Raw genomic sequence first — 27,755 nt, 5'->3', positions numbered from 1 at the left:
AAACAACCTAAATATTTAAACCAAAACTTTATAATGCCAGATTCAATTTTTCACAGCTGCAGGTGTCTCGATAATAAAATAGAAGAGGACATTGTTCAAAAGTTAAGTATTAAATACATCTAAATTAGTTTTCTACCAAATGAGTAAAATTACTGTTTACATCTCAGAACTTTGTAAAAGTCAATAGACTTTTGGTTTCAAATGACTGAGGAAGAATTGGTGTAACTGTAAAAGAGAATTTTTAATTCCTTTGAATCCTGTTTTTACTGAACCTGAGAGTAATGTGCATGTATCATTAGAAACTGTAAAGTAGAAACCAGTTAGCTCCTAAAGTTACATATTAGACTTAGAGGATCTTCTGAAAAAAAAAAATAATGGAAAGTGTTCCATGAAGTGGGTAAAAGTATTTTTTTTCTGCACCAGTAGGCACAAGCCTTTAGACATTGCTTCCAAATCACTGTTAGCCGCAGCTCCTCCAGTCCACCATGCTTTGGACCTGATTTACATTTGTTACCTCATAACGCTAAGCAAGGTGCTTTGAATTTAATGTGTTAAGCTATCAGACATGGACCACACTATTCAAGGTCCAGAATGTTCCATCTTGCTTAAATGTTAATGGTAATTTGCAGATGTGCATTTATGGACGTATTACATGGGGGTTTTTTTCCTTTTTTTTGGCAGGTGACATTGGTGACGGAAGAAGGACAAGAATGATTACATATCCATAACTCCCAGCAGTATGTCAGGTAATCATATTTCATAAGAACACCTATGCAATATTTCTTGCTGTTCCGGAGTGATTATTACTAAATATTTACTGAAAAATACTTACTTAACAATTTCTGAATTCATTGGTGCTGGGAATGGAAATCTTTCCTCTACCTAGAGCACAGAGATGTGGGACACATAGTAATCATCCCCAACATTTTTGAAACTCTCATCTTCCCTGGTTTGCCTTCCAGAGCCTAGTTGTGTTCTAAATGCATGTTCCAACTTCAGCATTCCTGCTGAAGCTGCCAGCACAGGAACAGTTTCTGCTGAGTATCCTGGTCTAAGTTGTTTTGTAACATGGATATATCCCCTGAGCTTCAAAGTGAGACAGTCAAACTTATTTTACACAGATTGCCAAGTACACTTTAGAGAATTATTGACTAAGTCTGCAGGTGGCATGAAGATCCAGAGTTGACATGACCATTAACCATTTTAAGCCTCCTTAACCATCTTATCCCTACCAGTTGCAAAGCATCTGAAGGCTACACATAAATTAGCTGTGTCAAACCCCCCCTGTATCTAATCCCAGAACAGGGTATGTAGAAAGATGTGCTTATTACGTGGAGATAATGTAGAAGGCCAGAGAATTTCAGACTTCCAGAATTTGTTTTAGTATTCTCAATTTGCGTAAGAAAATGTTCTACTGATACTGTTTGTCAATGTGTATTTCAAGAGCCAAATGCTTAAAGGGGACCTTTTAAAAACCTGTTTGTAAAATGCAGCATGTGCTACATAGGAAAAATCATTATTAACAAGACTGTATTCCTGGTGCTCTGGCAAAGAGACAGCTTATTTAGTCTATGCAGATCAAATATCCTTTCCTTTTCCTTAGAAGGCTCCCATCCATTTGTACTGGCCAGCAAGCTGCATTCACCAACAAAGAAGGTCTTCTGGCTTTAGGTTTGTAGATAAGAGGCAGAGGGTAAAATTCATGGGAAGAAACAGAGTATTATATAAATACATGCTTTCATAGTAAAACATATTATTTGATAACATGAAAAGGTGTGTCTTTTTATGGTTTCTTTGCTGCCCACTGAAACAGAGATGGATATAAGATGGAAGAAGAGGGCAATGAGGCATTTTGTAGAATGAAGTGGAATACTGACCCTTGGTTGGTGTGTCAGGCTCTGACTTAGCATCACTGCCACATGAGGATCAGGAAAGAGTTAGTGTCCTTAGGCTGCATTGGCAGGCCCTACTAGAGTGGTTTTGCATTGTCCTGCAGGCATTCTGGGCATGGTGATTTCATTTGGCAAATACTTGTTTTGGAAGAATTCAAAGGATTGGCATGTAACTTGTTCTCTTCCAACTCTCTGTTGTGCTCTCCCCTGTCTCATGTTAACTGTGTTTTATGGCATTTTACTACAGGGCTTGACATTGGTGTGGTTTTGGAGGGAATAGTTAATAGCTTCTGCTGTGTGATGTCAAGAGATGAGGAAGGAAACACAGTGTACCCACTTTATCCTCACCTTATCTGTTGGATCTGTGGCTTCCTGTGGAGGGTGGGTTTATGGAGATTTTCCGCTAGCACTCTAACTAGTCTTGTCTCCCTGGGCTTGCCCCTGGCAGGGCAGCTCTGCTAAACTCAGTGACACACAAAGCCTAATTGAAAGCACCTACATTTTCTGCATTTCTTTTGACAGAAGTCAGCAGAACAAATATGTACAAAGAAAATAATAATAATAAAAAAAGGTTGAGATGGAGATGACTGTTTGTACAGCTGTAGTTGTCCAGCACTTTTCATTATGAGATGTTCATCTTTTCTGTTTCTGGTTAAGGAATGACATTCCCGACATGAGTGTAAACGTGAAAAGAAGCATGGATGAAATTAAAGTCTTTCAAACTGTATTTAAACTTCATAAATACCACCATCCAGAGCCAGAAAAGAGTCCTTTTCTAATGAATGATAATGGAAGTTTAGAGTCTGTTATTGAGTCACTGGAATATGGGAGCAGAATCTAATATGAAACCAAACCAATTGGCTAAAATAACAGGCTGTATTATTCTGTATTTTTGGTAGATAATTTCTCTCCCCATATGTTATGTTTCTACTGCAGTATGTATTTTCCTCTTGTAGGTACTGCCTGAAAGCCTTCAGGTTCTAGTGCAATGTAGAGAAATTTTTCTGACAGGAGATTTTAGAATTTGACCTTGACAGTAAAGCTAAGCTTTAGTACATTTGCAGTTTCCATAAGAAAAATATTTTGAATATTTTGACATTTCATCTTTAAAAACACATACTGGTGTGATTATTTTACATGCTTATAGCTTTTAATAGAGGGAGTTCTAGTTTGTCAAAATTATTTTGGGAATTTCAAAGTTATGGGTATCATAGAAAGATTCCAGAAATACAGAAGCCCTTACTTACAAGTGAATAAAATTAAAAATAAAAAGCAGAGTGAATGTATGAGGTAAAATATTTGCATGCAAAAAGCTAAACCGAAACACAAAGACTGAATTAATGAAGTCAAAGCTACTCTTCCTTTTTCTTAGAATGCAGTCAGAGTTCACCCAGCAATACAGATAGAGTTAATGAACACCTAATATTGGGTACTTGATGTCATAAGAAGCAGACAGGTGAAAAGCTGGACCTACAGGTTTTGTAGACACAATGTTTGTCAGTTTGCTTTTGCAACTCTGCCTATTCCAGGTGTCAGGACTTGCTGAACTAGTTTTTTTTACAACTAGCACAGATGATGACCAAACACTGAGGTAAAGGGATGCTTTAGGAGAGGGAGAGGTGGACATAATATGTCTTTGAGTACTATCTCTGAGACAGACGCATTCTGTTCTCATTAACTGAAGCTTGGTAAAGTAAATAGTTTTCAGATGAGCCATCACACACTTAAAAGTAACAAAGCAAATCTAAAAGTTTAGCTTTTCTGTTTTGAAACATTGTTTTTATTAAACGTGGGTTGTCTTTTATAGAATCACAGAATGGCTTGGGTTGGAAAGGACCTATAAATGTTGTCTCGTCCAACCCCCCTGCAATGAACAGAGACATCTTCAACTAGATCAGGTTTCTCAGATGCCCATCCAACCTAATTGTGAATGGGATAGGGTACACCTTCTCTGGGTAACGTGTTGCAATGTTTTAACACCCTCATTGTAAAAACCTTCTTCCTTATATCTAATCTAAATTGACCTTCCTTCAGTTTAACAATTACCCCTTGTCCTGTTGCAACAGGCTAAAAAGTTTGTCCCCATCTTTCTTATAGGCCCCCTTCAGGTACTAAAAAGCCACAATAAAGTCTCCCCAGAGCTTTCCCTTCTCAAGGCTGAGCAGTTTCAACTCTTTCAAGCTTTCCTTATAGGAGAGGTGTTTGATTCCTGTGATCACCTTGGTGGCCCTCCTCTGGACTCACAGGTCCATGTCCTTCCTGCTCTGAGGACCCCAGAGCTGGATGCAGTGCTCCAGGTGGGGTCTCATGAGAGGGGAATAGAGGGGCAGAATCTCCTTCCTTGCTCTGGTGGCGACACTGCTTTGGGTGTAGCCCATGGTATGATTGGTTTTCTGGGCTGCAGCAACAGCATTCATCAGCAGTTTTAAAGTTGACACCAACAATTGCTGCCCACAGAGTAAGATCTGAGAAAAAAAATTTTATCAGCATTCTAAAATCAGGGCTATCTCAGAAATAACGGCACACATTCTTCCTTGTGCATACATTTGCACAATAGAATAGAAAAAAGGTTGGAAAGTATTATTTTCCCATCGAGAAAATAATGTTTTTAAATTAATGTGTAACATAATTTTAAAAGTTCTTTCTATTTTAGCACTCTGGTTTAGCATCACTATTCACTGGCAATAGCTATCACTGGAGGCTCCCTTCTGTACATTTTCTCCCAAAATGTAGGACAAACCCAGCGACATATCTTCATCTTACTTTATTTACTGGAGTGATAACTGAAGAAGAAATTCAAGAATGGGTTCTAAAACCTAGAAAATAGTATTTGTAGGATACAATAAATCTCATAATTTTTACCTTCATGGCAGATGAAGAGAGAATGTAAGGAGTGGAATAGTGGTTCCAGTAAAAACTGCAGCAGTTCTTTCACTGATTTCAGTAAGACCAGGGTTTTACTCTGCTTTTACTTGGGAGCTTCAAAATCAACTCAGTCATTGTGCTTCTACTCAAATATCCACACTGTTCTGTTTGACCGTAAAGTTAGATCAAGATAGGAATTATAATAAAATTAAGTGCTTACCTTGGGGAATATAATTTAAATGTCATAAATGCATATTTTCAGTAAGTAGAATTTAATATGCAACGTTTCTTGAAACAGGTCCCTCATTTGGAGAAGAAAATTAATCAGCTTTCGTGCAACAAATCCATTTGAAAACCAGTGTCTCCAAGGGTGTTGCACGTAGTTTCCAAGAACTGGGAAAAGTAATAGAATAGGAAAGGTACCACATTTTCTTCATGAGTCTTTTCACTGTAATGCTCCTTACTCTGTAAACTTGACATTAATTCAGATGGAGAACAGTTTATTGTTTAATATTAGCTGAGAAATTATTTCTCCCATATTTCTATAATAAATTTCTTAGGATAATTTAATTTGACATACATCACTGTCTGACACTTCTGTGCCTGCCAGACCATGATAAAATCCAACTAAATCAAGTGTATTATTTCTTTCAAGTAACGGATTTTTTAGGAGGACAGTAAATACTTTAATATAAGGTTTTGTTATGCCAGGATTCAGCAGCTTTGTAATGAGCTTTTGGGGATTTTCAAAAGGTTAACAAGATTTATATTGTGGGATGTTTTTGCATGAAGCTATGAATCACTCCATGATGGCTCTTATTACTTAGAAGCATATTTCTGAATATGCAGTTAAAAATATCACACTTGCCAAGTTCTAGGTTACAGACACTCTGGGTTAATTTTACCTTTTTTTTATGGTTCAGAATTTAATATTTTAAAAAGTGCTTTGTAAAAGTGCTACATAAATACAAAAGCCAAGTAGTCTGTTAAACATTTTATAATGTTTCAAATTTTATGCAATTCTTTAATATGCTGATGTTTTCTTTCCAACTTAAGAATACCTCCTGTTTTTTCCACAGAAAATTACACATTTTCAAAAAAAAAAGGGGGAGGGATCTGGTTAGATTTCACAAAGAAGGGAGAAAACAAACTTGTTTTTATGTTTGTTTAGGGGTTTTTTGTTTGGTTTGGGTTTTTTGTTTTGTTTTTTGTTTTCAGGGTTTTTTTTAGTTTTGTAGCATTTGCTAGTCATTTTAAGTACATTTTATTATGTTAATGCTGATATGTTTTTCCTTTTCTATTTTGTTTTTAATGATCACTCAGTATATGTAGTCCCTTTCTATAGTAGTTTTATTTAAGCCAGAGCTATTTCTTTTGTTAACTCATTTTTCTGACATTTATTTCTGATGGGAGCAGACTGTTGTGTTTGACATTTTGAGTATAATTCTTAGACTGTGTAGCTGTGTTTCGCTACTGGCATCAGGTTAGGAGGACTGCAAAGGGTTGTCAGTATAAAATGTACTTGTTCATTTCACAGGCAAGAAGCTTTTAGAGTAGTTATTTTAAAGGTCCTTCTGTTTTTTCTGTCTTCTCCACTAGCCTATAAAATAAAACATTTTGCTGTGCTTGCCACAGGAGTTGCAGCCTGCCATTCTATGATCTTCAAAAGCCTGACCACAGCTGCTGTTTATTTCTTCTGGTAACTGTATGTCAAAGCAATGGACTTACAACACTTGCCCTTGGTACTGATTCCTATATGTAGAGAGGACTGCAATTTTTTTTTTTTTTTTTTTTTTTTTTTTTTTTTTTTGTTCCAATTGTAAAGCTGTTGGTAAAACTCTAGGATCAATCCAATCAGGCATTTTCCAGTTATTTCCATATAAACAAAATACCTTTTACATTCACTAAAGGCACCTCTCATTATGTTCTTTAAAAGCATCAGATTTGCTGCAGTGCTTATCCTAGAGGAAGACAAATGTTTCAGGAAATGTGTAAATGTTGAAATACACGAAGCCCAGACTTTCATTATTGCTTTGTTGTGTTTCTGAAAATGCTTTAGACCTGTACCAATCTTGAGTTTATTTGAAGTTTAAAAGAATTTTCTTGTCACATCCAAGTTTGTCTTTTTTACTGAAGAAGTCTTCAACTGCATTGTTTGGGCAAACTTTATTTGTTTATTTAATTTTTCTGTCTTTAACAAATTACATATTTGTTAAGACTGCTAGTTTTAGTATCTTTGTTTATTTTACCTGGCCATTACTCAAACCTCAGTCCTTCAATGAGGGGTGTTATTTTAAGATACTGACTATCTCTTTAAGCAATTCTAGAACTAAAATAACTTGGACTGTTTCACCACCTTGAAAAAAGAAAGGGCTTCAGTTATGTGCATGTATTCCCAGGATTTCGTTAGCAAGCAGTGGCCAAATATACTGTCCATTCCCCAGTGGGAACAAGTGGAAGGTCTAATGAGAGATTAGGGAAAGACCATATGAATTGATTTGAAAGCTCATGACAAAAATAGTACTCAGAATCCAGATTTTAGAAAAAGGTGACGGTGATCTGAAGTGATTTGTGGAAGTGATTTGAGTGATTTCCTAAATGGTTTCACTGTAACTTACTTGTATTTAACGATCTATTTTATGTATTTTTGAGCTGTATTCTGAAAATGGTGTTTTGTCTTCTCACTTTTATTTTAGTAGGTTCCCAGGCATTACAGGAATTATCTAACACAACATGAAGAGAGTAAATATCCATTAACATTCCCGTATTCACACAAACAGTAGTCTGCAAAATGAGCCCTGGAGAGGTGAATTGCTGTCTGTTGGGCATTAAATCAATCTTGCTTTATAACAAACAAAGGGAGGTGATTCTACACATAAAAAGACAGACACTGGGATTCCTTGCCAGAGGGGTTTGTGAATACAAGAAATGTACTCAAGAGTAGACTGGGCTATATTTCAAAGAGAGATCCATTGCGTATTGCTACATTTTAGAAAGGCCACAAGGGCTCAGGCAGTCCCTTGGGCTGACAAGTAGCTGGGGATTGGGAGACTCTAGGTGGGAACTCTCATATGTGCTTGCTTTGTTCTTATTCTTCCCTGAGTATCCACTTATGACTCCTGTTGGAGAACAGCAGCCAGGTGAGCCCTGTGGTTTGAACAGAACTGCTGTGCTCAGGTATAGCTTCTTCTCAGAAAAACTCCCTCCCATGTGTTGTACAGAACTATGAGAGGGAAGAATGCATTTAGCATCTATGTGGCTGTAGTGGTTAGCACCACTGTTCTAGTTCCATTGTGTGCCCTGGTATTTTACTGCTTTTCCCTCTATAGCTTTGCTCATTAATTTCTTTTAGTAGGTTTGTTTTATCTGCAGCTGCTAGAAGATTCCATATAGGCCTACACAATTCCTGTTCATTCCTCAAAGGGCAGGTTTTCAGAGAGCTCTTTACATACCAAAACCCTGAACCATGATCCATTTACTTCTCTGTGCTCAGAACCCACCTCTGGTTAACTTACAGATGAACTGTCATGTTCTTCTGGATATTCTCTTTCTCTGATTAATTTTTTCTCATGTTTAAGAATTTGAGCATAATGTCAAGCCCAGCTCTTGATAAGTATATGTGTAGTATTACTTTAACAGTTAGTAGAAATTTAGTGTGTTTTTAAAAAGTGATTGCACTGATTCAGAGAAGAAGCTCAGTAAGATATATCGAGAACAAGGATAAAGCTATTACACTGTTTATTACAAGTTTCCTAATACTGCCTTTTCTTACACATTAGAAACTGTTTAAAAAGTTTATTGTAATTATCTGTGCGCTCTTCTTTCATGATTTAATACTTGTCCAAAAGATGGGAAATATTGAAATTTAATTTATCTTGAAATCCATATTTTAAAATGTAATATTTAAATATTTTATAATACTGCCACTGCTAAAGCAAGTAGCAGGACAACAGTCCTGGATTAAATAACCCTGTCTGTATACTTCTACGGGCATAGCCATATGCATGGGTTTCTGAAATATTGAAAACCACCTAATGGTTCCAGTAGACATCGCTGGTTCTACCTGCTACAGTTCCTTTCAGTCTACAATTTTTTTCTTATAGGCAATGTAACTTTTATGTTTTAAAAATTCAGGAAAGGAATCACATGTTCTCAAAGGTTTTATTTAGCACATTTACAAAGGCAGAATTTGCATGTTTAAGAAGAGTCTGGCTACTCTGTGTGAGCTGGGCTCCATCCTTCTGCTTATTCAATGATCATGTGAGCCTAGTTTAAAAGTTGAGAAACTCAGTTGTGAAGTGTTTCCCTCTTTTATAAAGCAGCATAAGGAGAAGATGCTATGGTGTTTTTTGGGAGAAAATGGAAGGATGGGAGAGAAAAGAGGAGGAGAAGAGAAGAAGAAAATTAATCAGAGAAAATAGAATGCTGTGAACTGACAGCAAGATTAATGAGAAGAAATGAAACCTTAGGCTTGTCTGGCACAGATGGTTTTGTCTTCCCCAGCAGAAACACACATGAAAATTTTACATGCTTTTACTTATAGTTACTTTGTGTGATTTAAAATGCTTGAACAAAGTATGAATCAGGTGTTAAAATTTACTGGGGACATATCTTTTAATTGTAGCTTTTTTTAATTGTTGCTTTTTTCTTTTTTTCTCTCAAGTCATCAAGTAAAAATCGTCTAGTGTTACTGGACTGGGTCTATACAAAGCTAGGCTGCTTCATCAACCTACTGTGCACCCCTCAGTCCTAATCCTGATTATGTTTGCCTTAGTCGATCTCTCTGAAGCCAGCCCACTTCAGTGTCCTTACATGCTTGCATACTTCAATGGCAAAACGAAAAAAACAAACCAGTGAAGTGCTGTTGTCTTTGCTGCTGTTTTCAGTAGACCCCAAATATCCAAAAAGGCAAAACTTTATTATGTAAGTTTTGCAATTGAGTAAGTTAATGACAATTCAGAGTTCTCTAAGTTGTTCTCCTACTTGATACTATTTTGATCAGCTGCAAATTGAAATACAGTATAGAGAGAATTTTCTGTAGGAATTCTGCTGTGAGCAGTTTTGGAATGTAAAATAACTTTTTGTTGTTAGAGGAAGTGTCTTTGTAACTGGGAAAAGAGCAATCCTCTGACATCTCAGAACTGTTAATTTACCTTTTGCCTAAGTGACAGCCTGTTGCTGGGGGTGAAAAATAAATGTTTGCACTCCCCCAAAAAGTGTGAGCAGTGTAGTCAGTCTCTGAGGAGCAGGGACTGATTGCCTGTGTGGTCACAGCAGCTTTTATCACCAATGGATCTAGCTGTCAGCTGGAGCTACTGTGGTATAAAGCAGTAATAGTAATAACAGTAATGCAAATCCAGCCTTGATTGGGCAGATTCTAAGCAAGGAAAATTAGTGCAGTTCTCAGGGCTCAGCAGGGGGAACTTAATGCAGCGCCTCTAAGGTTACTGTGAGCATGGGGGACAGGCACTCTTTCAGTGTAGTTTTTGGTCCTATTTCGTGCACTCAGTTTTTGTCGGGATCAAAGTTCAGGGTTGGTACACAGCTCGTTCCAGCAGGAAACACTGTCCTTCTGGCTGGCTGGCTACCACCTCCCATCTTTCTGGAAGAAACAACTTAATGACTCTCTTCACTTGAGTTGTACTAAAAAAGGGAGACTTTTTTATGTATCGCTTCTTTGACCACTGTTGGCAGATGCTAGTAGAGAATCGGGGAAAAATGCGCATAATTGAGATGAAAACAAATGAATTGTTCCTTTTTTTTTTGTAGTCCTTTATATACAGACATTCAGATAACACTGCATGTCTGAGAACAGGCCAACCTTTACAATCACTCATTAAGGAGTCTTTGCTTTGGCCTATAATAAAAGAATTCTGAGGGATTTCCCTTGCCTATCCTTTTAGTTAAGCTCAATGGGCAGTTCATCTGCTGAAACTTTTCTGCTTCTGTAAAACAAACTTCCCTTTAAAGACCCTCTGATGGGAATTTGAGGAAGTCTTTGACCTGTTGAGTGCTAGGATGCCACTTATTGCTACAGTGTGCATTTTGAAATTGCCTGATGATTCCTTCATGAGAAGAGCTCCAGCCCTGCTTATTAGTCTCCCTTAACTATAAAACAGGGCCTGTGGTTTTAGTCGTGGTTCATCCCAGTAGGCTGTACAGCTTTCTGCCGTGATTATAGCCATTTGAACAGTAGCTAGAGGGAGAGAGAGATGCTTCTCCTACAAATAAGGAGCGCAGACAAAATTACATTATTACCCTTTATCAAAGATTTTGGGTTGACAAGACCAAGAGCAGATGCAGGAGATTTCAACTGTTTTTTGTTTAAAAAAAAAAAAAAAATAGAAAAAAATAAAAAAAGCCTTTGAGAAATTCACGCAGGATATGTTAAAACCAATGGAGTAGAATAAATAATGTAGTCCTCTCATGAAACTAATTTAACATTATAATAAGATGAATGGTAATTTAAGATGTAAACATCCACTGTGCCACAGTATATGAAGTACAAGAAAAGGAGACAAAATATAAGATCCCTCAGTGGTAGTTCCTTACAACTTAATCTTTGTCTAGCAAAACTTGAATGTGAAATGTCCCTGGTGACTGAGAAGAATTTTTGAGATAGAGTAGAAACTTGTGAAGTTAAATGAACTGTAGCTAATGTGGCAGACAAAATAGTGAGACAAATCTCAGAGGGAACTAAAAGGAAAAGATAGGATATAGCTTCTTGATGTTTGGCTAGCCTTGGTAAACTCTGCCTGGATAAATTGCAAATGATGGAAATTGTAACAGAATCAATTTCTCTTCATAGTTTAAATGTGTCTATAATCATATTTCAAAGTGCCACAGATGCTTTGCAAACACAGAAACTGGAAAATATGTTTTGATTTTATTTTTTAAGTTATGAAGGGTTTTAGAGTTCCTTGTTAAAGTTAAAAATCTATAAGCCTTGTGTGAAACCCTCTCTGAATCCTTGGGGAACAGAATTTTTACCATAGTCATGAATGTATGGGTTTTAATTAAAATCAAAGGTAACACAAATCCTCATAGGCTAAAAGGCAGCAAAGATGGTCTTTGATATCAAAGATAAATTTGTGGAAAAGGTATAGAAATTTTTGCTTAATGAGATTGAACAGCCTGGATTATGAATCACTGATCTTGAGGACTAATAGCAAGACCTGAGTAACTGAGAAGATAACTGACATTCTAAACAAGGTCAAGAATTGTGTGGCATCATTGGCCTGCTCAAGGAGCTGACAAAGCATGGATCTGTTTATGAGGGTGTTATAGAAATGCCTATGTTTTTAATATATGTATTGCTCATGCCTGACTCTTGCATTTTGTGAAGATGCAGTATCATCCATGCAGGGAGATATTTTGGATGTGAAGGAATTCAAGGTAGAGTAGCCTTGTACTGAACCAGAAACACTGTTTGAGGTTATGCAAAGTCTAGAGGAAGGGTGGGTTGTAGTGCACAGTTCCTCTTTCTGCCACAGAAAATGAAGTGCCTAAGTTCAGACCTTAGAGGAAAGTTCTCAGCTCCCAGAGGGTCATATCAGAAAAATCCTATTTCTCCCTCTGAGCTTAAATTTATGAAGTCAAGAAAATATCAAAGTGTTCAAGTTACGAAAAAAAATGTATATTCTGTTCTTTCTTTTTAATTGCCTAGTATTTTCTGCGTTACTTTCACTATTCTATTTTAAATTGATTATTCTCCTACAAGTGATATTCTCTTGCCATATTACCTGCATTTAGAATTCATTTTTAATTTTACTAAGAAATTCAAGTCTGAACTAAGAACAGATTTTAAAGTCAGAAGTAAGTAAGTAAGGGCAAATTATGTGGGTAACTTACCTGCCCTTTACGTTGAAGTCTGTGATGCCAGGTACTTTCTCACACAAATTCATGTTATTGATGTCCAGCTGAGATACAGCAAGTAAAAGAAATGGACTTGTAGCTGCAAATGTCAGGTGAGCTTGTATTCCTAGCAGAAAAAAGGGGTTTACATCTAAAATTAAATAACATATTGAGGAAAGCTGTATGTACATACAGAAACTAACATAGGATAACAGTATTTAAAACTAACCATGATTAAGTTTCCTGAATTTGTCCTGTACTAACTTAAGACTTCCACTTAAGAGAAGTCCTAAGACAAAAGATTTAGAAACAGCAATATTATGATAGATCTGGTAACTGAAATCCCAAGTTAATTTGAATAATTTTTATCTGGAAGTTAATCACTTAGCGTGCACTTACTTACTAATATGTTATTTTACTGGGTGAAATGTATATAAAATTAATTCTTAGGTTGATTAGAACAGCACAATCTTACTATGATTAAAATCACTGTGGGTATCAGTCATCAAATGTCTGGAATTTGCTATTTTCTTTATACAAGTTAAACAGCTATTTTGTATTTGAATTTTGTTACATATAATATAAAATAAAATAATTTCTTTAAATACAGAATATTATTGTTGATGGGTCATTTCTACGGAATTTAGTTTTGCTGCCCAAAAATAGAAATTGGGCTGTATTTAGTTTCACAAATTTATCAGCTGGTGGTATCTCAGTTTCTTCTATACCAAAGAATAAGTAATGAGCAGATAGATAAAATCATGCAGCTTTAGTGTTGTTCATTATCCACGCCAGAGCCAAGTGTCCGTGCTCCTGTGATAAAATTAGCATCTCTGATACTCCACTGTGACCACAAGCAGAGAAAGGCAGTAGGTAGCAAAAACGGAACTGCTAAGCATGCCCACATAAGAATGTCATACCTAGGTAACAGAGTGTCTCTCAGGTCAGCCTACGATAAGAGCAAAGTCAAACAAGGCTGAATCCTTGATGTTTTGTGTTTAAGTATCTGACAATTGTTCACGACCAGCCTCGACCTACAAGACCTCAAATGATCATATGAGCAAGGCAATAAATCGGTGGTAACTTGCCCTGGGGCCCATGTTGCAGTTGTGATGTTGTGGAAGTTACATCTAGTGTTAGCCTGTCCACATAGATCTGCCTGCTTTTTCAGGATTCTCAGACAGGAAAATTTTATATTTACTTGTACCGAAGGGGAACTATGGTGGCTGAATGGGCATGGCTGAAAGGTTCTGCATCATATCAGTGCAGTCCAGTGGAGATGCACGGGAATACCACAGCATCAGGAGAGCTGGGGAACCACTTGCTTTCCAAAACTCCACACCTGAGCAAGATTTTGGCAAAGCCAACATTTTGTAGCCCTGCAATATTTGCCAAACATCCAGGACGTGGCCTCCTGTTGTGGGACAGACTGATTCACCTTCCTGACAGAAATCAGAAATGGAATTTAGTGGGCATAACAGAAAATCGTTTCTGTAGGAAAAGACACATCAAAAATTATGATATCCAGAAGAATGGACAGCAGCTTTCGCAATGCCTACATGCTTCATCTTGGACTAGTACAATTTTACAGCCAGGCCATACAAAAGCAAACTTTCAAATCATGTCAAGTGCCCAGGAATACCAAAAAGAAGAAAAAAAGTGTAAAGGTAAATAATGTTATCATGCAGGACACAGCAAATGCTGCGTTTAGAAAAAAACAAAACAAAGCAAAACCAGGTTATGTCTTTGTTTACTGTCAGGGGTTTGGCCATTGGTAAAAGCATTATTATGTGGGGGTGTTTTCTTACTACCAACCTTTTTTAAATTTTTTTTTCATCAGTGGTAATTGTGGTTTTTAGTTTTCTCTTCTATTTAATTTAATAGCTTTGTGAAGAGCCATTATGGCAATGTGATGAGTGCTTACTGGGGGTTTTTGTGTGATACCTAATACAAAATAATATTTCTTACTTTAGGGCTTTTAAAAAGTATTTGTCTCTCTCTTTGTGATGTTTATAAGCTGATCAAAAATATTTTCTGAACCTGGCCTTTTTTAATAAAGCATATCTTTGATACATTAAAATGCAAAGACAAAAGAAAGCATTCTTTTCTGCTTTCAGGGTGTTCAGCTCCCACCTGTGACTGTGTTGTTTGCCTTCTTTCTTATTACTAACCATACCCAAAGCCTCAGTAAGTGCAGGTACCGAGCTCAAGTGGGACTTCTTGTTAGGAATATTCTCTGCCTCACTAGTCAGGAGGATAAACCATTTTCTCTCAGGTTGTTTTGTTCACACTGAAGGAATTCCTTTTAAGAATCACAGTTGCTAAGGTATTAGCACAAATGTAGTGCCTAAGTTATTCTTATTCCTTTATAAACTTGGATAAATTCTTCTTCATTGCTCTTTGCCTAAAAAATAATTACTGTATATTGGGAGGGAGGGGATTACAAGTTGTTTTCTTTTACTTAAGTCTTGCGTCACTCCAGGAAGAAAGATTACAGTGTCAGGCAGGATATCACCTCATGAAAAAGTTAAACTGGTCTAAGTACCTGATTTCTTTAGATTTAGTTGTGCTTTACCTCAGAATGCCTCTTTGCTAACAGATGTCAGGTGTTGATCGCTTTAACGTCTTACTAAAGGCTGTCAGGAGGCTACCAAACCCAGACAGTCCCATCCAGGAGCCTGTTAATTATGTTATGACAAGCTAAATTAGCCTGCTTTCTGCTTGGTTTTGTTTTTGAACAAATGAAACTTCTTACCTTGATGTTTTCATGTGAAGTTGAGGTAGTGAATGACTCAAAAAAGGTACACATTTTAAGTATTGGCCATTACTTTCTCAAGAGATAAGCTCTGTAATTAACTGATGTCCGCTAACAGGGTCTTCCAATTATGATATATGGGGAGGCTTAGCAAATTGGGTTGTCTGGGTCACAGGTCTATAATTACTTTTAGTAATATTTGTTCAGGGACCGCCTTAAAAGTTGTCAGACATTATTCAGGAGTTTTGTTAGCCCGTTTGTTGGCTGACGTCTCAAGGAGCAAGCGCTTTCAGCGAGCGTTGATGAGACTCTGTGCTACCTACCCGTGTCATGAATAGTGCAAGAAAAAGCATGCACTATCCCTGGAGGAGTCCTGATCAGGAAAGAGCAAGCTCCATTCTCTTTTAACCAAATTTATTCAAGGTGTCGGAAATATTTTGAGGGATAACTGGAATTGTAGTGAATCTGAACGTTTAAATATAAACTATGACATTCTTTGTTATCCAAGCAGACTAATGAGTCTGAAGTATTTCAATAAAAGGCACATCACACTGGCATTTTATGAGTCACAGACAAATTTAGTGTCATGTCATAACTGAGGTACAGTGGGTTTTGTGAAAGGAGCAGTTTTAGAGAAATTATTAGCTTGGTATATGTGGAGAAAAGAGGTGTGCTGTTGTCTAAGTAAGATTTTCCTCTGGTTCGTACCGCAGGCAGCTAGTTTGAATCTTTCTGCATCTGTTGCAAACCCAAAGAAATTATTTTATGTCAAAAAGGCATTATTTTATGTCAGATTTAGCTTGTTTCCTTTCAACTGCTATAATAAATGTAGCATAGACAAAATGATGATTTTTTAGTGTCTTATTTTCCACTGAGACCTACTCCAGGAATTGTCAAATGCTGTTGTGACTTTTCAGCACTAGAACTCCATAATCCTTTGTACCTTATGATTTCTTGCAAAAGCTTGTTGTTATTTTGGATTCTGATGTTTGAGGTTTTCTTGGTTTAATCTCTAACAGTAAGTTTGCATAGTCATACTTCTGAGGGACCATTTTGAGTCTTTGATCATAGTGCGTAAAGTGAATGAATAAGGTGGTGCAAATACACACATTAAAGAGTTCATTGTGTGGGCACTGAGATAGCTGTATTTGTCAACTCATGTGTGTTGTAAAAGCCACATTAGTTTTGCTCAAAAGCTGTTACAGTTTTCAGTATATTTTCCTTATGATATGAGAAGATCTGTCTGGGATGTGGCCCAAAATTTGAAAGTGCAGATTTGTGCTTGCTTAGAAAAGCAGTGATCTAATTTCTTTTTCTTTTTCCCCAAAACCATCAGAGGGGGCTGAGACAATTCAGGCAACAATGAAATCTATAAATAGGAGATATAACAGTTATTTTGTAACATGTAAAATTTTGTATTACAAAACTAGGAGCTGATAATACAGGCATGCAAAACTGTGAGGAGTTCAGAACGGTATGTTTAATCCCTCAACTACATGTTTAAATGTGCAAAAATTTTTACCAAATACCCGCTTTTTATTCATCTTTATGCATGAAGTCTGAACAGCAACCAACAAAAGATCCTTCCATTTGGTCCTTTAGAAGTGGCGCTCTGCCCTGACTGATTTGAATGCTCTGCAATACCTCCCACATACCGACAGTATCTTTTAGAACGGCGTGCAGGGGCCCTATCTGCAGCACTGCAATACCCAGGACTCTAGACCAGGGATGCACAGTTTGGAAAAAGTCAGGAGAATAGGACTCTTGCAGGTAATATGCCACAGCAGGTTGGATTGCACTGAATGATATTTCTTTTTTCTGTGTCGGGGACCTCTGTTGGTTGGGCTGTAGCTTCCAGAGGATCATCCACAGGATTTTTGTCTTTCCTTAACATTTCTGTGGGTTCATTTTGGTGGGTTTTGTAACTGAGCTAAGTCACAACAGAAGTGCATCTTAATGGGGGTATTTCATTGTTTGTAATTGAAAGTCTTAGTCATAATTTGTAAAACAGGAGTCAATGAAGAGCTGAATGGTGTAGTGTGAGGTGGTCTCTTCTGCAGACTCCCCTTTTCAGGCATTCTAGGCCTGATTTCTGGCTGTCCAGTTAGTATCACTGACTGCACTACACTTCTAATTTACACCAGGGTGAGTATATAAAAACCTTTGGGGCATTCCAGGCCCATGTTCAACAAGTAATTTCTGCCTTTTTCAGAGCGATGAACTAACACCTCAGGCTGTGAGAGGTTTGAGCTTTGGATCCTCTGCTGTTACAGTATAAAAATTTCTGGGTTTATCACTGGCCTGTTTGCTTGAATTGAAGGGTTTATTCTGATGGTGATTAACTTCCATGTGTTCACATAATCAGACACTTGTGAACTAATAAAATTCCAAATGTGATATTACATTGCTGGAGGCAACGAAAGCTCAACATGACATGATGTAAAGACACATATTCAAATTTGAATGCAAAACAAAGAAAAACTGTTAATATTATTCTACTCCACTTTCAGACTTTTGATAAAGACACTGTCTGACTGTCTTGTATCAGACAATTTAATTCAAAGGAGTACATGAAATGAACCTACAGGATTGGACCCTAAAAGATTAAAATGAAAATATTTTGGGAATATTTCAGTTTTTAAAATCTTTGCAGTGTTCTTCAAACTGATTTGTTTCCAAGGGAACAACAATCTGCAGTGCTATAAATCTCTTTAATATTAGCATATCACAGGTAAGGAACCCACATTTCTTGGCAGTGTTCATCTTTTTTTTTGTTGTTGTTTGATGGAAAAGTCTTTCATTCATTTTTTTGTTTTCTCCTCATCCTTCACAGTTTCATGTAATTTAATTTCCTTGCGGTATTAAAGTAACTCTTGACAAAAATAGTACATGTGACACATTTCTAAGCGTTATTGACATAGCAATAGAAAACAAGAAATGTTTGAGGGATTTATTTTGGAACGGAAAGTAAGTCGCAGGCTGTGCCATGTTGAAAGACCATTTCCTCAGGTGCTGTCCTGGCTGGAACAGCTCTGTCTACACAAGGTTTCAATTCTGTTTCGTTTTTCAGTGACAAACCTAAATCCAATCAGAGGGTGAAAAAACAAGAAAAGATTCGTGGGAATTTTGACTTTGCTGGCAAAGCAAATCCACATGGGAGATACTCCCACGAAGAATTTAAAGCCTAGTTCTCCAAAGCTTTTCTGAGTGGTGTAAAAGTATCTAGGTATTGTGCTCTGCTAACCTGTAAAACACAGCCTAACCTCTGTGGGAGCTCTACATAAATTCCTGTTGGTGGTACAGGGGATCTTTTTGTGGTAAATTAACAACCCAGATACTGTACTTGGGAATATTTTATTGGGAGTGTGGAGAAGGAAGCTCAGCAAGCTATGTGTGTTACATGCACTACAGTATTACCAACCCATCACCTCAGTGGGAATGGTTTGGGGGTTTCTGTGTAAACAACTATTGCAGAATTTCTTGAAAGAAACACAAGCGTTTTTTATGAAGTGCCGAACATCCATTATTGAAAAATCAGATCGTGCACGAGACACGCTTTTTATCGCAAACTCACTGTTTGTAAAATATAGATGATGGGCCTGAACCAAAATGAAAATTAACTTTTATTGTGTGCTTTTTCACACTGTATTTTACAATGGTATTTGTTGACTTAGATAATGGTAAATGAATGAGGGTTCATTAGGGTTTTACTTGTTGGATTTCAGTAACTGATAGTGCTCTTAACAAAATAAAATGTTAGTTTTTCTAGAGCTTTAGCAAAATAAGTTCATTTTGGAGGCAATTTTATTGACTTCAGTAGCACAAATCTCAATGGAGTTCAGTTTGACTTACCAAATGTACTATTATTTTATGAACAAGTTAATAAGAAATGCATGTTAAAGATGCTTCTTTTATAGTTAGAGGGGGGGAAAAGCTCCAAGCATGAATTTTAACCTCTCTGATCCTTGGAAGGACTTGTCCTGAATTTGGTACTAATTAGACATTAACTGGCAATGCTGCTTATTTAAATAGGTTAGTTACGGTTGTTTGTTGGAAGGGAAAATATTTCTCTGTTGGCTCCTTTTATTAGTCTGAAATATTAACCAATATCGGATAGGGAAAAATATGTATGTGTCATGCCCAGTTCTTACCTACTGAACTTTTGAGGACTCTTTAAGAGTGTGTTCATTAAGATCGTTGGATGTATGCTTAACATCCTAGAAGAAAAATGACCAAGTTACACGGTAATTTTGGCAATCCTTTAGTTTAAAATGAATGAAATAAGAAAGCTCTCATTATCAAATCAGTAATAATTCAGCTCCCTAATAATTAGAACAGATATTAGAAAGGAATATCATTTTGTTACTGGCTTCACAAGTTTTACTGTATCTTAGCTGTTCTGTAAGGAAAAAACACATTTTTCCTAGTAAAAAAACCAAATAGCAGCTAATATAAGTTAAAAATAAATTGTTTTAGATCAAAAAAGAATGGCTAATTAAAGAAGGTATATTAACCATATTGAAGTTTGGGGTGCATTAAGCAATTAAGATATCATACAGTTTTTGTTGTAGTCGCATTGACATGTTCATAGTTCACAGATGAGCCAAAATGAGCAAAAAACCTTCCTTCCTTTTCTCGCTCTGTTATCAAAAAACAGGCTCTTTAAAAGTACTTCGTTACTGGAACAGAAGAGATAACAAAGCAGAATAGCAAAGCAATTAGCTTATTGATAATATTTAAGCAGTGTTCTTTTTGCTGATTATATTATTTTGAAGTTTCCCACCTGTTGAACTCAATAGAAATTACTTCTTGAAATCACTGAAGTTTAGAAAAGCTGCTTTCCCGTAAATGCATTACCAGGCAGTGGGGAGGATTGTGCGTGTGGAAGGCTGGGGAGATTCATGCATGTAATTCTGTAAAACAAAATCAATAAAGCTGATGACAGATTAAGTTGCTAAATTTTGTAAAACTAGACTACTGTTCGGGTCATCAGCACAGTACTATTGGATTTTCTATGGTTTAATGCTGAAAAACAGGATTATTGATTTTAGGATTTTCAGTGTATCCCCTCTGGGAGTTCTTAAGCAGTCTTTATAATTCTTCACACTTAAGTTGACAACTACAGTGACATAACTGTGTCCTCGCCTTAGTAATCATTTTCTAATCATATTGGAAAAGGCTGGAAATGGTTTATAAAATGATTATTCCAGACAAACAGGGGAACAGGAGGGTTGTCAGGATGTCACTTCTTTGTCTGGTGGTCATTGCTACCTGACTGCCATCTTCCCTTGGAATTAACTTACAGTCACAGATTAAGACCTTTGACTGTCATAAATCTGCTTCCCAATATGTTTGACTGGCAGGGGAGTTCACAAGCCATCCCAATATAAATAGGATTTTAGCACATCCAAAGTAAAACGGGCTGTTCTGCAGCTGACTTTGTGTGTGTATATTCATTGCTCCTCTCCCGATCCATGTGTATGCATGCCTGCATGTGTATGCATGTGTGTGTGTACGTAAAGTAGAAGCTGAGATAGGCTAACAAAATGAACTACTGTATGCAAGAAATATATGAAGTGCACCCAGCTGCTGGTAGCAATTGCTATATGCAGTCCACTGATTATTGCACATATATCGAAGATAATCAGGGTTACAGCAGTTGTGATGCTCAGGTCCTGCACAGTAACAACATATATATGGAACAGGCCTGGGCGGTGAATCAGCCTTATACCTGTAGTTACCCTGGAAACGTGTTTAAAAGCGAGTACTCTGACATGGACGTGGCCCTGAATCAGTACAACCAACCTGAATTTTTCACAGAAGAAAAACCTACTTTTTCTCAAGTGCAGTCGCCATCGTACTCTCAGAAGAAAGGTAGGGGCATTTTATTTAAATACCAAAAAAAAATAACCTCTGTTTTTGTTTTTGTTTTGCTTTAAACTTACAGTTGCATCAGTTGGTTCAGATGCATCTTTGAATGTGAAGGCTGCCTGTTCAAAATTGAAAGCAGCACTAACATAGGTTGCTAGGTGATTGTAAGGTTTTCGGTGAGCGATGAGGATTTCCAAGCACTTTTTCTAAATCTATAAGAGACATTTGCAAATATATTGCGCTTTTTTCTGCTTTCCTGGGCTATTAAGTTCCTTTGCTATTCACCAGTGAGCTCGATAAGAAAGTTTCTCTTCTGAAATGTCGTCATTATATATTCTGCATCTTAAAGCTATGTTTCTGGTTACATACAAACTAAGTCCTTGTTTTCAGTAAATGTGAACTCTGTTTGCTCAGCAACTCAGGCAAAAGATTTTGAAAATAAGACTGTAAATATGTATGGGGAAATGATTGTGTTTGAATTACTATGTTTTAAGTGAAAACCACGAGTTTCTGATTATGCAGAGCAAAAAAGACTGAAAATTCAAGAATATATCTATGCAAGAAAGACGACTTTGCATCCAAAAGATTGCAAATCCAAATCAATATTTTTGTGAGACGTGTGCAGTGTTTGGTCCCTCAGGGTTAAATCATTGCCGGTTTTTAGAATTTATTCTTTTGCTTTCAAGTAAGCAAAGGAGATTTAAAAAGAGCCCAAAACACCAACAAACACTTGGAAATGTTTTTGATGTTGTTTGTTTTGAACTCGGACAGCTGAACTGACGCATACAAAGTATGCATTCTCTGTGTTTCTTTAAAATCATTAAATTATTAAAGAAGAAAAATAAACAGTATGTTATACCAAAATAGTGTTCTGTTGTGATAAGACCAGATTTTCTGTATTCAGTTTTCCAAAATCCAGATGAATCTGATGTAACCAGAGAGATAAAGAAAACGCCATTTACCACTTTTGAAGTATCTTTGTAGTGAAAAGTAGACTGTTTAATTTTATTAACTACATGGAAAACTGAAATATTTTCCTTTGGGCAAAAAATATTCATTAACCCTTGAAGCAATAAATCTGTATGATTGATAGAAAAATGTCTTAATTTTATACTGTGAACAATATTGTATTTCATAATAAAGAAAATTATTTTTTAAATCGTTCTTGGAAGCTGTAGAAACATGATCAAATTGGAGGCTAAATGTGTTTGTGGATAATGCATGTTTTTGTGTTGTGCAACACTTTAAATGCTTTTTAAGGCTATTTATCTGCTGTTAGCTTTTAATTAATGAATTCATAGCCTTTGCAGACTTTTCCCATCTCCTATTTTTGGTTAAAGAAAAAAATTATCTCAGGATTAACTTAGAAGAAATAAAGACTTGCTGTTGCAAAGTCACCGAAGGAATGCATTTTCATAATGTTAAAGGTTACAAATAGTAATTGATACACCTAGATCAGAGCTTTAAGTTATTTCAGTACTCAGACACCTGACACCTGCCCTGTGTAAAGTTTTTGTACTTGCTTGTTTGAAAGAATACAGAGTTGTTTTTAAAAACTGCTTGTCTGCCCTTGTTTTCTACCACCTCAGTTTCACTAGGAAATGGCGGTGAATTTTGGTGGAAGCCGACTGTCTAGCAGGATTTTAATTGATCATTCACAGAGATTGAGCAATGTGTTCTGCGATTCTTTAGAGCCTTATTACTGTGATAATCAATAAAAAGTGGCCTCCCTTCTGTCAAACCTATGCAAATGTTGAGTTTGATAAGCAGAAGAGATCTAAACTGCATGGAACATGTGCATCTTCTCTTTTCTTCTTTTTTTTTTTTTAATTTCCATCTTTTAAGCAAGCTATCTTAAAATTAACAGATCTTTTAATCCTGTCCTAAGAACAGAAGGCTTTTCACAGGGCATGTGTGTCTGTATTGATCCAGAATTGATTGGGGGAGCGAGTGAGTTTGTTAGAGAAGCCTTGGTAATAGCCCATTAAAACAAAATTAAGTCCCTAAACAGGTGTTCATGAGGATTCTTGATTGTTGCAGTTGGTATTTTTGTTAGCATCTAAAATTTGTCATAATCTTAATAATGTGCTGTTCAAATCAGATAGTACTTTACAGTAGCACATGGACTCTTTTCCTATCAGAATTCTTGCTAGTTACCAAATGGTTAAAGTCTTGTTTTCCCCCGGGAAGAAAAAAAAAAATCAACATTTTGTATGCTGAAAAGCTTATAATTTATGAAAGCATATTTAATTACTTCTCTATTTTTATGTCACTTCAAAAGAATTCAGAAAATAACTCGAAAAACAAGAACAAAAGACCCCAGCAATGTGTCACTAAGGGGGAAAAAAACCCCATTTATAAAGCAAAGCCAGTTACTCTAAATATAAGAAAGCTGCTTCAGTTATTACAGTACATTAAAAACTATTATTTCCTGACTATCTGTCAGAAATTCCGATGAAAGAATTAACTTTTAAAGAAAAGAATTGTAGTCCAGAAAATCAAGAGGTGGAGATGTGGGTTTAGCTTTGCATCTACTTGTTGCTCCATTACCTTTTGTGCTCTGGTGTATGCTGTTAAAAAGTGACAGCACAACATTTGTGCAAGAGCTTACTGTTTTATTAAGGAAGCCCTTTCGGACCTGATCCTGCCCTAGGAAACAGGCGGCCAGATACACTTTGTTTTCTGCGTAATTCTGTGAAATCTGAGAGGCAGAACAGGGCTCATCGTCATCAGAACGAGGTGCTGTTTTATCCCAGAGAGCTTAAACTGGAATATTTCCCCCCTCATACAGTGCTGTCAGCCATGGTGAGCTTGCAGCACTGCATGCTGGATGGGTGATGCTCTGGAGGAGCCTGTGGCCCCCTGCCCTTGTGCCAAGGCCGAGCAGACAGGCAAAAATGTCCCTGGATCTCCTCACACCATCTATGCTGTGAGGAGGTGTACCCAGCAACAGGGAGGAGATAATGCAGCTAGGAAGGTACAAAAGAAATATGTACAGGAGTCCAGAAACCTCAGTCTCCCCACACTTGGTGTCTGCACAGTGTTTTGGACATTTGGACAACACAGGAGAGATGTCTGCGAAGTTAAAACTGGCTTTCACTTTCCTTTGCACAGTAATTTCCTGGACAAGGTTAATGAAGGATGTCCACAAGTGTCTATGAGGTTAGGCTTTAACTTCAGATTCTGTGGGGCGGAGAGCAGTAAGCAGAGGCTGCCCCCCAACCAAGGGTTTGCAGGGGGGATTCTTGAGTTTAAGCTGTAGCAGAGCCGACTCCTCGTCCCTGCAGTTCACCTTGCTTCCCAGATACCAGTGAGATACCGGTGAGGTAAATGCCATCTTTTGAAGGTCCCTTGGTATGGTGGGAGAACGGGGCCTTGAAAGTTGTTATTATTGTTGTTATTTTTGTAATTGTATTTGCCATAATTATTTCCCTTTATGTTTTGTCAGGCAATTAAAGTGCAGCTGTGAATACGTACTGTATGGGTACTAGAGTATGCAAACTGAATTAGTCCAAACTGAGTTCTCAGCAGTGTGAAAGCATTAGGGAACTTTCTAAACAGATAAGAAAAAGTAACATGAAGCTTATGCCAAAATGTCATCTCATCAATGCAGGGAGTGTGTGTGGATATAATCAATTTAGAGAAACACTGAGAATTTGTCATCCTGGTCTTTGCAGCAGAGCAGCTCCCAGTATGTTAACGATTATTCAAGGCTGAAAAATACTAATTTTGCTCTTGACCACCCATCTAAGGAAATAGCACTAAGAAAAATTGCATAATCCATTGCATAAATCATTATGCATTTGGAGTTTTGTTTCTTTCATAATAAAAAGTCGATGGAAATAATGTGTTTTCATCTCTTTTACTGTAACCTTTCCACAACCAGAAGAAGGATGAGAAAGTGAAGTAAGTTGCTTTGTTCAGTGAAGCTTCAATTTCTAAATAAATAACTTTCTTGTGGTACTAAGATATTGTCTCTAAAAACATTTCAATAATTTGAGGGGTGGGGAAATGGCATGATCTGACCCTTGAAGTGGTGTGTTTTGTACCTGTAGTTGGTAATGGCTGGAGGTCCAGTACTGACTGCAGAAGTTTAAGTGATAACACAGTTTGGGCTAAAATGTTTTGAGCACATTCTCTGCAAAAGCACTGTTGTTGATAAGGTTTCTGACTCAGCCTAAGGAACAGAGCTAATACACTGAAAAGTTGTTGAGAGAAAAGGGACTATAAAATGTTTCAGATTTGGTCTTTGCAGAATCTTTTGCCAAATTTTTGTAATTTCATAAATCAAAGAATGTCAACAAAGATCAAAATTGAGGACAAGCAAGCCAGTTAGCTAACAAGAAAAGTGTGAATCTGTTCAGTAACATTCTCAGTGCTTCCAAGCTCGAAGGAGAAAGAAGGCATTTTTCTCAGTGGGAGTAATTTAAAGAAAGTGGGAAACAAGGATCAGTGTATCAGACAAGGCTTTGAGATCAATGTTGATAATAGCACAAATAAGAATGGAGTATGCTTTTTCTCTCTTGGCTCTATGCTTTCACCAACAAACACTCCATTTAAGATTTTTCTGCACAAGTATGTCAAAGATGATGTATGGCTGGTCCTTGTAATTTTTTATAATTTGTAAAGAGTTCAAGGTGACTATGAAAGCAGTAGAACAGCAGTACAAATTTACATTTCAGTTTTAATACAGTTAGGGATTCCCAAGGTAATAATTAATTTCATCTTTTTCATTTTCATACTGCAGCGTCTGGTAAGTGAATACCAGCTTACTGGTAAGTTCTAACTCCTCATTTTAGTGAGTGGTCTCTAGTCATGCAAACCATACCAGATAGGGGAAAGAAAGATTTCAGGGAATATATTTAATACATGAATTTGCCAGTGTACAGTGAAAATTAAAATACTGAATAATGGTCTGGAAATGTAAGTGTCCTTCTGCAATAGCAAAAAATGGTATTTTCTGCCTGCAAACTATAAATCTGTGGTGGATTAGGACAAGCTAACAATGAACATCTGGTAGACAGGTGTAATTTGTTTGCATCAGTGTTACTCATATCCCTGTTTGGTAGTCAAATCCCGTTTGGTTCAACAATGTTTTTAAAGTGTGGATTAATTCCCTAGGCAAATATCACATTATCTGTACAGACCTGGAGATATAAAGTATGTGCAGTGATACTTGAACAAAACTGAAATTGATTCTTTACTTTTCTCAACATATGCTTTTTTTGTTGTTGTTGTTAATGTGTACCTGGTACAGAGGAAAAAGAAACACTATCATTTTTCAGAGTTTGTTGTAATTGAAATAGTTTTTCTTTGCCTTGTTGCATGGAGGAATAGCCACTGAGCGTCTCATTTGTGTCTCTCCAGGCCGTTACACTGTGCAGGGTCATAGATGCTGCTTTAAGGCATCATTCCTGCAAATGGTAGTTCAAGAGTGCATGCATACAGTATTAATGAAGGAATACCTCAGACGACTGCATAGGTTAGCAGATCTCCTTCTGTCCTTATGGCTGCTTGGGGCAGACATACATTTCCTGTTGCATTTTCCTGTTGAAGGGAATTGTTTCCTGCCATACCTCTACAAAGCTACAGTTGTGATTTTAAACGCTCTCAAGATTGGCTGTAATGGATTATATGGCATATTCTTCTAGAGAGGGGCAACTGGTCCTTCTGTGTGCTTAGCCTTGCCAAGACAGTAAGATTAGGCAGACTGGCAGGTGGGAGTCTGGGGACCAAAGGTGTTACTTTAGGCTACAGGGGAAACAGCAGACATGGCAGATCAAGGTCATTCACTATTATTCTCCACTCAAAACAAAGATCCAAGGTAGGCATCGGGTAAACAATGTCAAGTCATACTTGACAGATAATTAACTTGCAGGATCATACAGGATGCAACAAATGACAGTCCATGAGGTTGCTGAATACAGCAGAGACTTGAAACAACAAGGAACAATATTGGCTGGTTTTGTACTATTCAGTGAGATTGGTGTTGCTCTCGAACCGTTCTTCTTAGCTATTTACTTAAAAGGTTTTGACCAAGAAATAAAAGATAAATTATGAGTACCTGAAATAGGAACCTACCTGATGTTCCCATGAGATTTATCAGACATTCTTCTGTAGTAAGAGAGCACCTGGGTTACTCTGTCCGGACAGCATCTGTTTTTCCACATGGGAGTTTTTGGTTTTGCCTCAGTCTTATTACACACACACGAAGCAAAAGTACTTGTTGATATGAGACACAAGTTACTAATGATGATGCAAAGAGTGAGACAAGTCTATTGTTCTGCCCCTTCCTCAAAACATCTAACACACAACTCTGCTGCTGTCCATGGCTTCCCTAAGAATCTCCACTGCAGTATTCATTTCTTCCATGCTGGTACCATGTTTAGAATATGTTGAATTTCTTCCTGCTAATACTGTTTCTAAGTCTGAGAAGCAGAGAAAATGTACTAAGTCTGTTTATCTGCATGTGTTTCAAATGAAATTGTATTGAATTTATACAGAGGTCATACAGGAAA

The 27,755-nt window shown here is 37.0% G+C and overlaps 1 protein-coding gene across 2 annotated transcripts in view; it reads left to right on the top strand.

The window, feature by feature from the left end:
* Nucleotides 1-679: 679 nt before the first annotated feature.
* The window catches only part of THRB (thyroid hormone receptor beta), a gene marked incomplete at its 5' end in the record, with an annotated part of 45,882 nt that continues 18,806 nt past the window's right edge, over nt 680-27,755 (top strand). The window contains one exon of one of the 2 annotated variants that reach the window (XM_082285832.1): nt 680-746. In XM_082285832.1, the coding sequence (XP_082141958.1) occupies nt 740-746 (7 nt within the window). Of the gene's footprint in view, nt 747-20,912; nt 21,241-27,755 lie in introns of those variants that run through there. The other variant, XM_082285831.1, reaches the window with a different exon arrangement.

The sequence above is a fragment of the Coloeus monedula genome, assembly GCF_965178545.1.
Source record: "Coloeus monedula genome assembly, chromosome: 1".
NCBI lineage: Eukaryota > Metazoa > Chordata > Aves > Passeriformes > Corvidae > Coloeus > Coloeus monedula.
Note: the sequence above shows the minus strand (reverse complement) of the source record. Positions and strands in the feature narration are given on the sequence as shown.